General features: G+C 45.8%; 1 protein-coding gene and 1 non-coding gene across 2 annotated transcripts; both read left to right on the top strand.

Moving 5' to 3' along the window:
* The first annotated feature begins 49 nt into the window (after positions 1–49).
* fis1 (fission, mitochondrial 1) lies at positions 50–9,203 on the top strand. Its single transcript, XM_006627441.3, has 5 exons — positions 50–156; positions 2,514–2,646; positions 2,742–2,818; positions 3,297–3,402; positions 3,816–9,203. Exons 1-5 carry the CDS (start codon positions 112–114, stop codon positions 3,911–3,913), a joined length of 459 nt encoding a protein of 152 aa, XP_006627504.1. The 5' UTR covers positions 50–111; the 3' UTR covers positions 3,914–9,203.
* A 5,284-nt stretch (positions 9,204–14,487) lies between these two features.
* Positions 14,488–14,560, top strand: trnav-uac (transfer RNA valine (anticodon UAC)). Its single transcript has one exon. It is a non-coding gene; the product is annotated as a tRNA-Val (tRNA).
* Positions 14,561–15,175: the final 615 nt, after the last annotated feature.

Raw genomic sequence — 15,175 nt, forward strand, 5'->3', positions numbered from 1 at the left:
CTATCCAAAGCGTATCCTCAAGCAAATTGAGGTCTCCTACATTTACTAGCATTACGGTAGCACGTGGTCTCACTGGACTTCCGGCAGTTGCGTATTACTGTTTCCGGAAACATGGAGGCTGTAGTGAGTGAAGTCGTGGCTCCTGAAGATTTACTGGTGAGTGTTTCTCTTTCTTACGAGTTGTTTCCTGAAATGGTCAACGAGTGTGGCGGAGTGTTTGAGCCCGGTGAGGCTGTGTCGGGGATTACTGCTAACGAGCTGCGGGTGAGTTGGGGAGCCCAGAGACACGCCCGTCTGTACTTTTCACAACGTCAACAAACAAAGATGGACGATAGGAGTTTTCTGTCAATTGGTTGAAACAACGTCACAGAGCTACACGGTATATTTACAGCAGTACAGCGTTATGGAGATACGACAAGATATACTAATGTACATGTTTAAATCAGATGTAAGCGATTCTGTGCGTGTCTGGGACTCAGTTGTGATTGGATACAACTTTAAAATGCAAAGGTTAAGGTGTTTTGTAAAACTAATGGAAACAAAGTTATGGCTTATTTTATTTATATTTTCATTGATGTGTTGTTTTTAACCTTTGTGTTCCCAAGTACAAGGCTAAACTCTTCTTACGTGTCATCTAAAATAAATCTGTTCTGACGCGAGAGCTCCCCAGAATTATGACTCCGGAATTCGCATCAAAGTCCATTGGACACTAAATCTGAAATAGTTTTGCTTACAATACATAATTCCACTCACTGTTACTTATCTCCGAGCTTTATGATTTAGGCTTGTGTTAGGTCTTAGACTTATATCGCTGATTGCGTAATATAACATAAATAAGACGTATTTATCCGTAGTTGTAGTGTGTGATCATTGTATTTAACTTGGCATTACAAGAGTTTTGCTCAAATTTAATGAGGCAAAGTAACTGTTTCAAGTATTATAAATCGGAAAAGATGGCGTGCACATTTTATGAGAATCCGAGTCATCTTTATTTTCTCTCGCTCATTTCCAAACTACTTGATTTGTAATATCAGCTGGTACTGTTTCGTAGTCTTTACGGACAAGTACGTGCGTGATCCAGGTTCACTTGTGGCAACGACGTGACGCAATTTAGAATTGTGCTTTTCCGGTGTCACACAGCATTATGTCAGCTTCAGGTAAATCTGTTTTTGCAAGTTTCCTGCTGTAAACATTTGTACCACTGAAATCACTGTACAGTTTCAACTGACACTAGTACTCAGCTGATAGTCTTTATAGATAATAATAATAATAATAATAATAATAATTGCTTACACTTATATAGTGCTTTTCTGGACACTCCACTCAAAGCGCTTTACAGGTAATGGTATCCATTGGTCCCAATGGTCCCCTCCACCACCACCAATGTGCAGCATCCACCTGGATGATGCGACGGCAGCCATAGTGCGCCAGAACGCTCACCACACATCAGCGATCAGTGGGGAGGAGAGCAGAGAATTAAGCCAATTTATAGAGGGGGATTGTTAGGAGGCCATGATTGATAAAGGCCGATGGGAAATTTGGCCAGCCCTATTTGGTACACCGCTACTCTTTTCGAGAAACACCCTGGGATTTTTAATGACAACAGAGAATCAGGACCTCGGTTTTACATCTCAGCCGAAGGACGGCGCCTGTTTACAGTATAGTGTCCCCGTCACTACACTGGGGCATTAGGACCCACATGGACTGCAGGGTGAGCGCCCCCTGCTGGCCCCATTTACGCCTCTTCCAGCAGCAACCTCAGTTTTTCCCAGGAGGTCTCCCATCCAGGTGCTGACCAGCCTCACACCTGCTGAGCTGCAGTGGGCTGCCAGTTGTGAGTTGCAGGGTGATATGGCTGCTGATAGGCTTCTGAAGCCTGAAGTGGGTGTCAGATTGTTTTATAAGGTTGCATAAAAATCTTCTCGTTATTCCTCATGTTTATCATTGCTAGTTAACGCAAGTGACACGAAAGATTATGTCATCCTAACCAAATACAATTTGCCTTCTTTCACCCATTTTCTATCCGCTTTATTCAGTTCGGGGTCACGGGGGAGCTGTAGCCTATCCTGGCAATCATTTGGCCCAAGGCGGAGTACACCCTGGGCAGGACGCCAGTCCATCACAGGGCACACACAGACACAAACACACGCACCCACACCAGGGCCCATTTTCCCTGAAGCCAGTTAACCTACCAGCATGTCTTTGGACTGTGGGAGTAAAGCCATTTAAACATGGGGAGAAACATAAAAACCCCATGCAGACAGCACCCCAGGAATTGAGCCTACAGTCCCAGTGTTGCAAAGTAGTAGTGGTAACCAGTGTGCCACTGTACCACTGTGCCGCCCCATAAGGTTTACACGGATAGCATAAATCCTGGCTGTGAGTGTTGTCCGTTGAGGTATACAGGCTTGTCTGCCCCGTTGTTGTAGTCATGTGGGGCAGGAGGGCAGCACTGGGACACTAGGAATCCGCCAGCTTGGCTGACGTTTCCCCTGTGGTTTCCCTCCCGTTAGAAGTTCGAGAAGAAGTACAATGCGGAGCTGGTGAAGGGCAGCGTGTCAAAGGACACCAAGTTCGAGTACGCCTGGTGCCTCGTCCGGAGCAAGTACACGGACGACATCAGGAAGGGCATCGGGCACCTGGAAGGTGAGTGAGGAGGGAGCAGAAGAGAGAGTCGAGTCTGTCTGGCAGCACGTCCTCCAGCTCAAGTTGAGTCGTTGTTTCTTTTAAATCTCTTCCAGAGTTGGTTCTTAAGTGCACAAAGGATGACCAGAGAGACTACCTGTTTTACCTGGCAGTGGCAAACTACAGACTGAAGGTGAGCTCTTATCACTGTGAAATAATATTAGTGTGTGTTGTATGGAAAATATTATACAATTTTATGAATGGAGGGAAAGGGAAACCAATAAACATGTTAAGGTATACTGTAAATATTGAGTGTTGTGCGTGGGAGGCTTGAGGCCTGTGCAGTCATCCTCCCAGATGGGCACTGTTGAGCCCATCTGCGAGATCCCAGTGTCTGGGATGGGACACTCTGGCTGAAAGCCCTGCCTGTTGAACGGGCTCCCTCATCCAGCCGCGAGAGGGGGCGCCATTGCACACGGATGGAAGAGAAGTTCAAAACGATTCGATTCAACTGGCTTGTTTGGTTTGCATGTAGCTCATTCAGCAGAGGGTCTCATCCAGCTGTTTCTTGAATGGAACCAGTCTGCTGCTCATCAGCCGATTGAGTTAAACGTGTTCTTAGTGTTGTGCGGAGTGGCTCAGTCTCCTTGTGCTTTTGTCCCCGGGCTCAGGAATACGAGAAGGGTCTGAAGTACATCCGCACGCTTCTGAAGAAGGAGCCAGGGAACACGCAGGCCCTGGAGCTGGAGAAGCTCATTGACAAAGCCATGAAGAAAGGTGGGGGCCCCACGGGGAGGGGGGGTTGGGGTCAGGGGATCAGATGGGTACAAGGATGCTAGCAAAAAAAAAATCTGCCATTATTGGTGTAAGAATTTAGACTACAGGTTTCATCCGAAGGATTTGCTGTGCTGTGATTCTTCTTGTCTTTTTTAAAAATGAGCTGTTGTTTCAGTCTTTCTCTGCCTAACAGGGCAGTGATCTATTGAGGGCATGGAAATAAAGGACGTAGTACTCTGTGTGGTTGGGCACAGCACAGGGAAATACATCTGAAAGACTTACATGTAGCACAACTACTGGTACAGCAACGCTGCTGTTCTTCTCCCTTAGTGGGGATTAGCTGTACGTCAACAGGCCGGTTACACATATGATTTGTGGCAATTTTCATTTTTGGTTTCTCTGTGGTCCTGCAGACGGGCTGGTGGGCATGGCGATCGTCGGGGGAATCGGCCTAGGCGTGGCTGGGTTGGCGGGTCTCATCGGACTGGCTGTGGCCAAGACTAAGTCCTAACAAGCAAGAGAAGGATGTGCTCCCGTGGAAGATGGCCACACCCTTCCCTTTAAAAACCACCTCCCCACCCCCACCTCTCTGCTGTAGAGCACTCTGGATCTGGGCCGAACACCAAGCAGCAGAGCAGCTCGTTGCAGTTTAGAGGCGCAGACGTGTCTTCATTCCCTTCCTGCTTTGTCTCCGCCGCACCCCGCTGGGTGCCTGTTTGTTCACTTGTTTCACACCAGGTTTTTCTTTCACTGGTCGCAAGGTCTGAGGATTTTGTTTTTACCCCTGTTGTTGTAACAGGTAATAACACTGTGGAATAGGAGGCGCCTTTTCGATTTGTGTTACTACTTCATACTTGAAACGCAGCTTGTTGAGTGCTAATAAAAGCCTGGTAAATGTGTGTGACTTACTGCTGAGGAAAAGCGATAAACATCTAGATTGGCTTTATACGAGGTCATCAAACACGTAAGTGTTTGTGTATCGTAACTGCTGTGTGTATCAGTTGTCTGTCACAGCTACCACACGGCTTTCAGGTGTCTCCTGTTCTGAAGTGTTACCTTGTGATATTTTGTTAAAGCAGTCTGCAGGGGCAGTTATGTTTCATAATCACCTGCATCCTTAGATTAAACCCCTTGCATATTGTGGTTCTGGACACTCTACAGAAAAGTTGTGTTCGAGCTTCTCTCTTGAGGCTACTACTGGCCTCTAGTAGTGTTCTCTTCAGTCCTTTCTGCCCAGACCTTGGTGTTAATTTTGCTTTTATGCCATGAGAGTTGCACAGGCTTCTGGCACCGTGCACCATGTGCCACAGAGAAGGGTGTCCCTCTTGTGCTTTCCTCAGTGATAGTCATTTTTAAAGGAGGCTTTCCACGACATAGAGAGCACATAGTGCTGAGAGAGCACAGCCAATAGTGAAAGACAGCACAGGCCTTCACATTGTGAGGTGAGAGGTCCAGAGGTCCATAAGGCCAACTTATTAACCAGCTTGGTTAAACCTATTCGGGAACTGATTTAAACCTTTGATGGAACAAGTGGTGCACATTCTGAGTGGCCCTGATCTGCATCTCCACTCGCTGAACCCTTCTGCTCCCTCTTTTTGCTCTGTAATACAAATAAAATCCCCCAGGGAGGGTGTTATCTGTGCCTCTAACATACTGGGATGTACAGTTGAATCCGAGGAGCATTTTCCCCTCTGGCTGTTCATTCCCAGCTTTCTCTCATAATATTTCCACTACATGTGACAGGGGGATATCTCTGCTAAGGGCACGTACTGTTCCTTGATTATATTTATTGTTTTTGCACAGGCCATAAATTCAGATTTCCTGCCTTTAAGGTAAAATGGTAGTTAAAATATTAAAAGGGGTGTTGGAGTGGAAGAGTGTTTTTTTTTTTACTTTATAACTGACAAGAACATTGTTCAGAGTTTTCATAATTCTGATTGTTTTTTCTCGTCATTTCAGATGTGCTTGGGCCAGTGCTTTGTTCTTAGAGCTGTTAACACCTGCATTAATGCTGCTTTGCTGCGCAGTAGAACTTCATGTGCAGACCTCCTGGAAGACAGAATTGCACTGCCTTCCAGACCCAGTACAGGTGCAGGTACTTGGTTAGACGGCCGGTGCGTGCACAGTCCCTTGTTTGTAAGTGCTGCTTTTGAACAATAATGATTATGATTAATAATTAAATTAAGAAGTTCTGTCTTCGGGTTGTGTGTCATTCATCTCATGGCCATCAGTGTCTTGAGCAATCTTAAAATTGCAGGTGTCCTCCATCCGTGGCCAAAGGCATTTCTCTTTGTGCTAAACCTGCCCGCTGTTCATATTCTAACCTGTGCCGGTTCTTTAGTGCATGTCTAACTGTGCTTTAAAAATGTTGGCACAGAGGAGGAATTCCCTGGGCTCCCGTCCCACAGTACCTGCTAACTCTGCAAGTCCTTGAGCAAGCCTACATGGTGTCATTGACCTAATGAAGAACACCTATGTGCTTTTTTTCCCCCCCAACTCCTCCATGTCCCGTTTTTGAAACAACGTGTCTCAAGCACAGTGCTAAAATTCATAATTGTGCTGGCCCGATGAAGCGTTTGGAATGGAATCGGATGACTGTGGTGTTAACAGTTCTAAAAGCATTCACACATTTGTTGAGAATACTAAAACAAAAACACGTTGAAACTAAGTAGTGGCCAATTAAGCGAGTGGCGAAAAAGGTCTGGCGCAGACCTTTTTATTATTGTGTAATCGTGTACTCTAGTGCCCTTATGCTCTACTTCCAGAGTAGTTGGAATGGAAGGTTATGCTATGCTTAGGGGTTTGATTATAGCTTATTAGGTGCTCTGAGGAGATACAGTTCAAGTATAGATTGCTTCTTATTTAGCTGATGAAAGCAGAATACAGAAGTTATGTAAAGAAGCTTTATTACCTAAAGACTCTTGTCAGCGTTGTCCTAGTATTGCTAGTATTCACATTGTGATACGAAAGATATCTTTGCAACATGAAGGAAGTGTAAGTGGATTTAATTTAAGAGTTTGTTGTTGAAGTATTAAAGGGGTTTGTGAATGCAGGGGATTTGAAGTTCATTTTAAAACATCTGAAGACTATGTAGATTGAGTCATGTATGAATACAGAAATGCATCTGTTTTAAGAAAATGACCAATGCCTCAGAATGCTCAATTAGAATACTTTCTCATTCTTCATGAGACTGGCTTCTAAAAAGTGTGAATGCAAGTTGAAACTAGATGGTCAGATGTTGAAGAGGAGAGTTCCTGCTTTTTTTTGCCTTTTGCAGTGCCATGTCTTGGCCAGCAGAGTGTGCTACTGAGCCTCTCTCAGTTAACATTTGTTTTTCTAGCAAGGGCTGGCCAGTCATGAGGAAAGCAGAAAGTTGTGGGGGAGCTTGATCTACCTTTGCTGCTCTGTGTGTCCATTCCTCCGCCCACTTCCTGTCCTGTGGGCCAGTTCCACCAGGATGGGATTGAGCAGGAAAGCAGAATGTATTACATCCTGAAGGCAGGCTAACTGGAGATGCTGAAAGGTTGTGTGGTTGTTGTCCAATTTTGATTTTGATTTTTGCAAGTTTGCACTTCATGTTTCAGGAGGAAAGATTTTTTTGTTAATGTAATTTTTCATTTTTCCTCTTTTGTGTTTTCGGCTTTCTGCAGTTGGTGGACAATTTTGTATTTTGATGTTGGTTGAGACGCAAGGTCTATAAGATTCTTCTTGAAATTGTTTCCCTGGGTTGTTGCCTGGCTTCTTCATCATTTTGCTTGATCTGCAAGTTCCTTTTTCCCTTAGTGAGGAAAGAACTATCTCTTTTGCGCTCTCACTGTCCTGTCTTTCTCTGTGCATGTTAGATTGACGTAACTGCAGTCAGTCTGACTGGAGGCACTACACAGCGTGGAACAGAATGGTTCTGCAATGCAGGCCCTGAAGTCCAGAGATGCTTACCTGCAACTTGTCTAAAAAGTTGCACAGTATCCAGCCTTAACTGGTGTGAATTCTCATTGAATTCTAAAAGTAGTTACATCTAACATACAGAAATAAGTAATAGTTACAGATTCTGCATCTTCGCTCTCACTTTTTAGCTCACCCATTTCACCCAATCACAGTTCAGCACGCATATTTAATCCATAGATTTTATGCGAACTGAAGCTTGTGCAGTCCTTACCTTCAGTTTGTTTTTGGGTATGCTTGCGCACCAGAAAATTTTGGGCTTTCAGATTGATACAGAAAATATAGAGTGATATCTCTGTGGGAATATGGGTTGTGTATCCAAATCCCTGTGTTTCAAGGAGCTTGATTTTCCACCTGCATCATGTAGTTCAGGAGCAGGAGCATGAAGACTGAGCCATTCTGGCACAAAGCAAAGTGTCTCAGACTGTGTGTTTCCCAGGAGGTACTGCTGCTCTCCTGTAAACAGGTGCAACAAGGGAACATCAGTGCTCCCATGTGTAGATTGATTTAGGGAAGGTTTTTATCTCTTTGCTGCTATTTACCACAGCATAATTATCATACCCAACTCTTAAAAATGCTCTGGAATTCTGGTCCTTGGAGGATTACTATAAGGTATATATATATAGGATTCATCTCCTTCATTCTGTTCAAATTCCAGGTACTGTTGAATAGTGCCTAGCCATCCAGGGATGTGGATACTGCAGTGGAGGTGATTTGAGAGACAAGAGGGAGAATGTCATGCAGTCCCTGTAAAAGTTCCCTAAGTGGGCCATCTGTGCTCCCCAGACAGCACAGATGTTCACCGCCTGCCTGACTAGTGAATGACAGAACCCATTCACACTCCTTAAGTGATGGTCTCCAGCAGATAAAAATGCCTCTGCTCAAAAAAAGAAAACGTTTTGGGTTCTTTCATACATTTTGTGGCACAACAAATAAACAAAACAAATCAAACTGCAAGTGTAGGTGTGAACCTTTTATCATACCGACCAGGAAACTAAATTTAATTCAGCATTTGTAGTTGTTTTTTCTGCTGAAGCTGTGATCAGGTTGCCGTCTGCAACACATCTCGCCCAAGACAAAATTGGATGCTCTGAAGTGAGGCAATTATTACACAGAAGTAATGAGAACTGAAGATCATCGTCAAGCACACCAAAGTCTCTAAGCCCCTAGATTTTCTGGCAACAAGTTAAATACCCACTGGCAATACTGGAAGAGGCAGCAGGTTTCATATACAGTGAAACCTTTAGAAGAAATTCATCAACGGTGTGGGAGTTTGTAGCGAACATGTGCTTTTTGATGTGAAACAGCAGGCAGGACCTGCCTGCATGTGGAACAGACACAACGGGAGAGTGGTTCTCAATCGTAGATCCTAGCAGGTGCGGAATGTGGGTGTTTTGTGCTGGCAGAAGTGCTCATTGAAGAAGGGAGATAAAGTGAGTGATCAAGGCCACAGAGCATCTTGACCCCACAAAGCAGTGAGGCAGAGCGCCTTCATTTGACGGGATCGCAAGTTTATATTTGGAGGGGGTGTGGTAGTAATGTTGATTTAAACCTGGCATCAGCTGAAAAGGTGGATTTGGGCTCTTTATTTTTTTTAATTCTAATCTTTACCCATTGTGCTGTTTAAAACTAAAAACAACGATGGATTTGCCAATGCAATTGAAATGTCAGAGTGGTTGGTGGCAATTTAAAACAAATATTTGCTCTTTGGTCGTCTGACGTCCTTTTGTTCCGGCTAACTGATTTGATTTCGTGTTCGTCGGCTGTGCAAGACTCGAGCGCAGCGCCGAGCACGATGAATTGGCTTGCAGATGCAACGGTTTTTGTCTGGATGTAAATAAAATAGTTTTAATATCTTGTCGGAGATGTTGGTGGTTTTCTTTGAGCGATTCTGGCGTGTCAGAGTGGTGTGACGGCCCTGGCCCACACCAAGGGCCTTTCTCCAACAATACAGAGATCCTGTTGGCACTGTTCAAATTCTCCAATGAAAACTGTGCTGAGTGTGTGTGTATGTGTGTGTGCATGACTTTCCTGCAGTAACGTGCTGATTCTGCACACACAACAGTACTTCTGCCCTCTGTGGAATTCCAGGCCCCCTGCCTGCCCCGTTGGGCTGTTGGGAATTACAACAGATGGTTTTAGTTGCTATAAGTTATATGACATTGCTGCCACTCATAAATGTTACTCATTAACTCCCAGAGGGAGATAGTGGGTTTCATATAATATACTGTTTTTCTTCTCCGTTTCTCTTATAATTTAAAGCAACAGCCTGTTTTGCACCTTATTGAAAGTTACGCCTAAAACTAATCTGTATGTTTGCATGGATGTCCGTGAGACAGTCTGCCTGTTTTCTCCTGCACGGCAAAGCTAATGAAATCATAGTGTTTTCAAATGTTTTAGTCCATAAAATAATTTTGCCATGTATCTGTAATATGGACAAAATGTTAGGAACCCGCCACACACACACTCAATAACAGCTTGTTACCCATGTTAGACTAGGCCTTTATTCATAGGGGTTCTAATATTTTGGCCAGTGGATGTATGTAATGTGTTGCCATAGATCCCTTTAAAGACATTACGGAGAAGGTTCGGGAAAGACGGAGTTTGTGCTCAGTGTGTGTTTCCATTGACCTTCCCCTATAAAGAGTGCCGCACAGCCGATTGATTGATGAGCTCCGGCTCCGACAGTACCCCTGGCACTGCATGCCCCTGGTTTCGCTGTAACCTGGTACATCGAAACTGCAAGAGGCAAACACTTGTGCGATCGCGTTGAAAGGCAGCATTAATGGGCGTTTGATTAATGGCACATCTTTAATTTCTATTGCCCCGGCACTCGGTTCTCACACACAGCCGCTGAACGGCTGCACGAACTGTCAGGGGTGTTCATTAATTAGCCAGGCCTCGCCTTGCCTTCAGCCAAAGATCACAACGCGGACCTGTTGTTTTTTTTTGTTTAGTTTCCCAAGGCCTTGTGAGTCACAAAGGCCGTTACCTTTAATGTTTAAGTCTAATATAAATACGTGATTTTTGCTTTTTATTTAAGCTGTAAAGTGGGCAGGATTTCAAAGAGGTTCCGTGTGGACTTGGGATCTGAAAACAGCATTGTGTTCGTAACGGTGGGAAAAATTTCACACCCGCTCCCCACCCTTCATTAATATGCGTTGTGTGGCAGGGCTTTGGTTGTCGGAGGGAGTCGCAGTCCTGCATGTTTTGCGGCTCCTTCTTGAATATCAGTCCCTCACCACTTGAACAAACGGTTGGATCAATCAGGGCCAGTGACTGTAATGGATGAATTAACTGCTGGTCCTTCTTGAAATGACACTGCTCCTGTTCCCCCTCTGAGACATGCTTCCTTCAGATTTGCAAAAGCAAAAGGAAGAAGAAGGAAACACCTGAAGAAGCCTGCACACCCGAAACATTGTTTTTTTTTTCTCTTTTCGGCCTGGGATAACCCTTTACTTGCTCCTTTGCAGCCTATGCATGCTGACGTAGCTCCCTACTTGAACTCTGTTGCTACCTACCCCAGAAAAACACTCGGATTAAAAAAATCCAAAAATCAAGAGCAGGCCCTAGACCGCTAATGTGACCTGCTTTCCCTTTCTCAGCCTTTCGGATGGCGTTTTAATGACTTCTGAGATTCCTAGCTTACAAATTTGAGCCTGACGGGATTTCAGAATTTACACAATGATTGCAAAGAGTGGCAGCAGGAAAGCGATCTGGGCACCTGGCCTGGCCTGCAGTGGCTGTTGTAAACAACAATAAGATGCACCAAAGAGCCAGGCAGCCATTTGGCCCATCCAGCCCAACCACGATCTGGGAAAAAAAAACAGCCCTTGAAAACTGACGGTCCTAAAGGCTTCAGGATGGAGTTGAACCCTCTCCCTGTTCTTCGTGGGCTGTGGCGGAGCGCGGACCTGCCGTTCTCTCGAGGATGAGTCCTGAGACCCGCGCTGTGCTCGGACTGAACGCCACCCAGCTTCCTTCCTCCCCGACACACAGTGAGCGGCTGTCCCACACCAGGGGCCACGCCAGGGGCCAACGTGTGACACCAGGAGGGCCACGCACCTGTCTCTGCCCGAGTTAAATCCAGGATTGCAAACTCCACTTACTCTACTGTACTTCCTTTATTTGGCCTGGCTCTCAGTTGGTGTCCTTGGACTCTGCTTCTGTTTATAAAAAACTGCGTGCCAGGGAACAGTGCTGTAGTCTCGGTTCTGCCATATACGACCTTTTCCTGTTTCGAGGAGGTGCTGATGCCTGTCCGTGACCAGGGGTCACAAACTCTATTCCTGTAGCGCCTGGTGTCCTCTGTTTTTTTCTCCACTGAAGCGCTTAGTTCTACAGCTGCTCTGATTATCTAATTAACTTTGTACTGTAAAACATCAACTCGGGCTCCTTTGGTTTTTTTAGGCAGTGAAGTGAATGAAAGGGCATTACGAAACAATCTCATCTATGTGCAGTAAAATTAACTGTTTATTTGAAAGCTCAGTTGTTTTTTTTAATGAAATTTGAATGTGTGAATTCGCATTTTTGAGACACCTGCTTTAAGGAAAACAGCTCTACTGGCCTTTGAGACTACTGCCTGATGAACCGTAGAAAATCGTAAAGAAAGATTAGACTGCAAAGGAACAAGTAATAGGTTTATTATCCCATGCTGGAAAGAGAAGAGAGAGAAACACAACGTTTCACACCTGAAGAAGGCTTCACAGCCGAAACGTTTTTTTCTCTCTTCTCTTTTCAGCATGGGATAATAAACCCGTTACTTGTTCCTTTGCACTCTACGCATGCTGACGCATGCTGAAAGTTTAGTATTATAAAGTCCTCAAAACAGTGAAAGAGGAGACTATAAGTGAATCCAGGGCTGTTATTCCCTCACCTTCTTCCTTACGGAGGATTGGTGTGGGATCGGTGAGATATATTCTCCACAGCCTTTCAGAAACCTGTTGGTTTAAAAGAGAAGTTCCGCTACGAGGTTTTGTTTTATTAGAATCCCGACTGATAACAAGGCTGGGACTCTGAAGCGGTGGGGACCGGGGCTCATTGAGTCTCTAATGGACTCGGTGCCATGATTAAGCGCTCGGGGAGGTTCTGGGGGAGCACAGTCTATGAGATTCTCGGCTCCGGGTTGCTGGGTCACTGTGTCGACGGCAGCTCTCCCGGAGATTTAATAAAGCGCGATGTTTATTTTTGTTCCGCCCGGCAGGAAATTCTTCACGGAGGGCCCGCGCCGAAAATATTTGGCCGATTTCCTCCTTGAACCTGCACAATGTTTGAATGATGAGAGACTTTGTATTGTGTGGTAATGTTTAACAGATGAAACAATGAGGAAAGGAAAAAAAAGGGTTGGGGAATAGAAAGATGGGGAAACGCAGTAGCGACGTCAGCCGGAGGTCGGCAGGGAGAGAGTGCGGATCGATATTGTCCCGTTCAATCGCACAGTCTTGTCCAGGAACATGTGCCTCTCCTCTGGTTTTCTGGAGGACAGCCACGTATCCGGTTTAACATTTTAAATTATTAATAGGTTTATTCCATGCTGAAAAGAGAAGAAAGAAAACACGACGTTTGAAGGCTCCACAGCCGAAACGTTGTGTTTTCGCTCTTCTGTTTTCAGCATGGAATAGACCTATTATTTGTTCCTTTGCAGCCTAGGCATGCTGACGTAGCTACCCACCTGAACTACATATTTAATTATTATAGTGTTGCAGGTAACTTTTGCAAACTCATCTTGAGGTGGGATGTTTTTTTCCCTCGAAAATCAATTAATCCATTCTCTTCTTCTTTTCAGCACAGCTATGTAATTCCGCTGAGACGTTACTCTCCCTTTTCTGTGCGTAAATAACTGCCGTCGGTGTAGGTGTACTGTATACACACAAAAAGTACCAAGAATGGAAACAATCCCTTCCCCAGAACGTGTGAAGGTGAATAATTGCGGGGAAAAAATAGTTCAAAGCTTGCCAGCACAAGGACCTTGTTGAAGTGATCAATCCGATGCCCACAAATTTGGTATTTGCAGTAGTCGGATATTAACAGTTCCCATGTTCCGCCGACACAGACGCCGTGTTTGGCCGGTTACGCACGCGTCTTCCTCAGCGGTTCTGGGTTCTGGGAACGCGACCTGTCCGAGAACCCCCGCGCGCAGGCGGCGTTCACGAGCGCCCGTCCTCTCGCGCGCTCCGCGGCGGCCGTGGACACCGAGGGAAGACGCGAGGGCGGTTCCCCTGTTTGAAGTTGACACTCACCCAGCCCTCCGGCGCGAATCTGGGCTCAGCTCCGGGTCACCCGTAACCACAAAGACCGTGAAAAAGAGAACGTGCAGAAGAGAGCAGACTGTCGAGTCTAATTACTGGCTTGGCACTTAGGAGCTTAATAATAAGAATAAGAACAGCTTATATAGCGCTTTTCAGGTATAGCTTTACAGGTATAAGATCAGATCACTTTATTTGCTATATACAATTTCTTGCATTAGGAATTCGTCTTTTTGCATACCCTAGCTTGCTCTCCATGAGACACACAGGCAGAGAGAGAGAAGCTTGGGGTCAGAGTGCAGGGTCAGCCATTGTACAGCGTCCCTGGAGCAGCTGGGGTTAAGGGCCTTGCTCAGGGGCCCAGCGGAATAGGCTTTCTCTGCCAGCCAGGGGATTTGAGCTGGTAACTTTCCACCCACAGGTACAGATCCTAAGCTATAGTGCCACCGCTCCATCCCCTAATGGGGTAATGGGGATCCCCTCCACCCCCAGTGTGTAGCCCAATCTGGATGATGTCATAGTAACCTGGAACTGGTCCTCTGGTCTCCTCTCTGCCAAACTAAAACCTTCAGTTCTTCAGCCTGTCCGAGGACATCCTCCTGGGTGTGTCTTAGTCTTCTTTTCCATACAGATTCTAGAGCAGCAATACCGTTTCTACCCAGGGGACCCTGATCCAAGATTGTACACAGAGTTCTTAATGAGGCCTTAGTGGTGGACTGCAGGAGTTTGGCACAACCTGTCCACCGTTTAAACTGCAGTTGTAACTGCTGATTCTGAAATTGTTTGTTTTACTACGTTGACGTGATTATGTCTGTGGCGGAATGGCTTAAGGGTGTGCCTTTTCTGCCTCAGCTCGGGTATTGACACCCAGCTGTCACTATGAGGTTGTTTTGGTTGTGGTTCCATAGTGTAGCGGTTATCACGTCTGCTTTACACACAGAAGGTCCTGGGTTCGAGCCCCAGTGGGACCACGATCTTCTTTTGGGGCAGTGGCTCTGTGGCTCAGGATTTGCGCCTGTGGCTGGAAGGTTGCTGGTTCAAATCCCACGGCCGGCAGAGGAATCCTACTCTGCTGGGCCCCATGAGCAAGGCCTTTAACCCCAGCTGCTCCAGGGGCGCTGTACAATGGCCGACCCTGCGCTCTGAACCCAGGCTTCTCTCTCCCTGTCTGTGTGTCTCATTGAGAGCAAGCTGGGAAATGTGAAAAGACAAATTCCTCATGCAAGAAATTGTATATGGTCAATAAAGTGATCTTATCTTATCTGATCTTATCTTAAATAGCCAGCAGCCATATCTCCCTGCAATTCACAGCTGGCAGCCCACTGGAGCTCAGCAGGTGTGAGCCTGGTCAGTACCTGGATGGGAGGCTCCTAGGAAACACTAAGGTTGGTGCTGGAAGAGGTGTTAGTGGGGCCAGCAGGGGGTGCTCACCCTGTGGTCCATGTAGGTCCTAATGCCCCAGTATAGTGACGGGGACACTATACTGTAAACAGGTGCCGTCCTTCAGATAAGACATAAAACCGAGGTCCTGACTCTCTGTGGTCATTAAAAATCCTAGGGTGTTTCTCGAAAATGGGGTGTAACAA

Source organism: Lepisosteus oculatus, chromosome 3 (genome assembly GCF_040954835.1).
Source record: "Lepisosteus oculatus isolate fLepOcu1 chromosome 3, fLepOcu1.hap2, whole genome shotgun sequence".
NCBI lineage: Eukaryota > Metazoa > Chordata > Actinopteri > Semionotiformes > Lepisosteidae > Lepisosteus > Lepisosteus oculatus.

Coding starts and splice junctions, on each gene's coding strand:
- fis1 (XM_006627441.3), top strand. CDS start 112: ATGGAGGCTGTAGTGAGTGAAGTCGTGGCTCCTGAAGATTTACTG. Junction 157..2,513: donor TGGCTCCTGAAGATTTACTG/GTGAGTGTTTCT, acceptor CCCTCCCGTTAG/AAGTTCGAGAAGAAGTACAA. Junction 2,819..3,296: donor TGGCAAACTACAGACTGAAG/GTGAGCTCTTAT, acceptor CCCCGGGCTCAG/GAATACGAGAAGGGTCTGAA.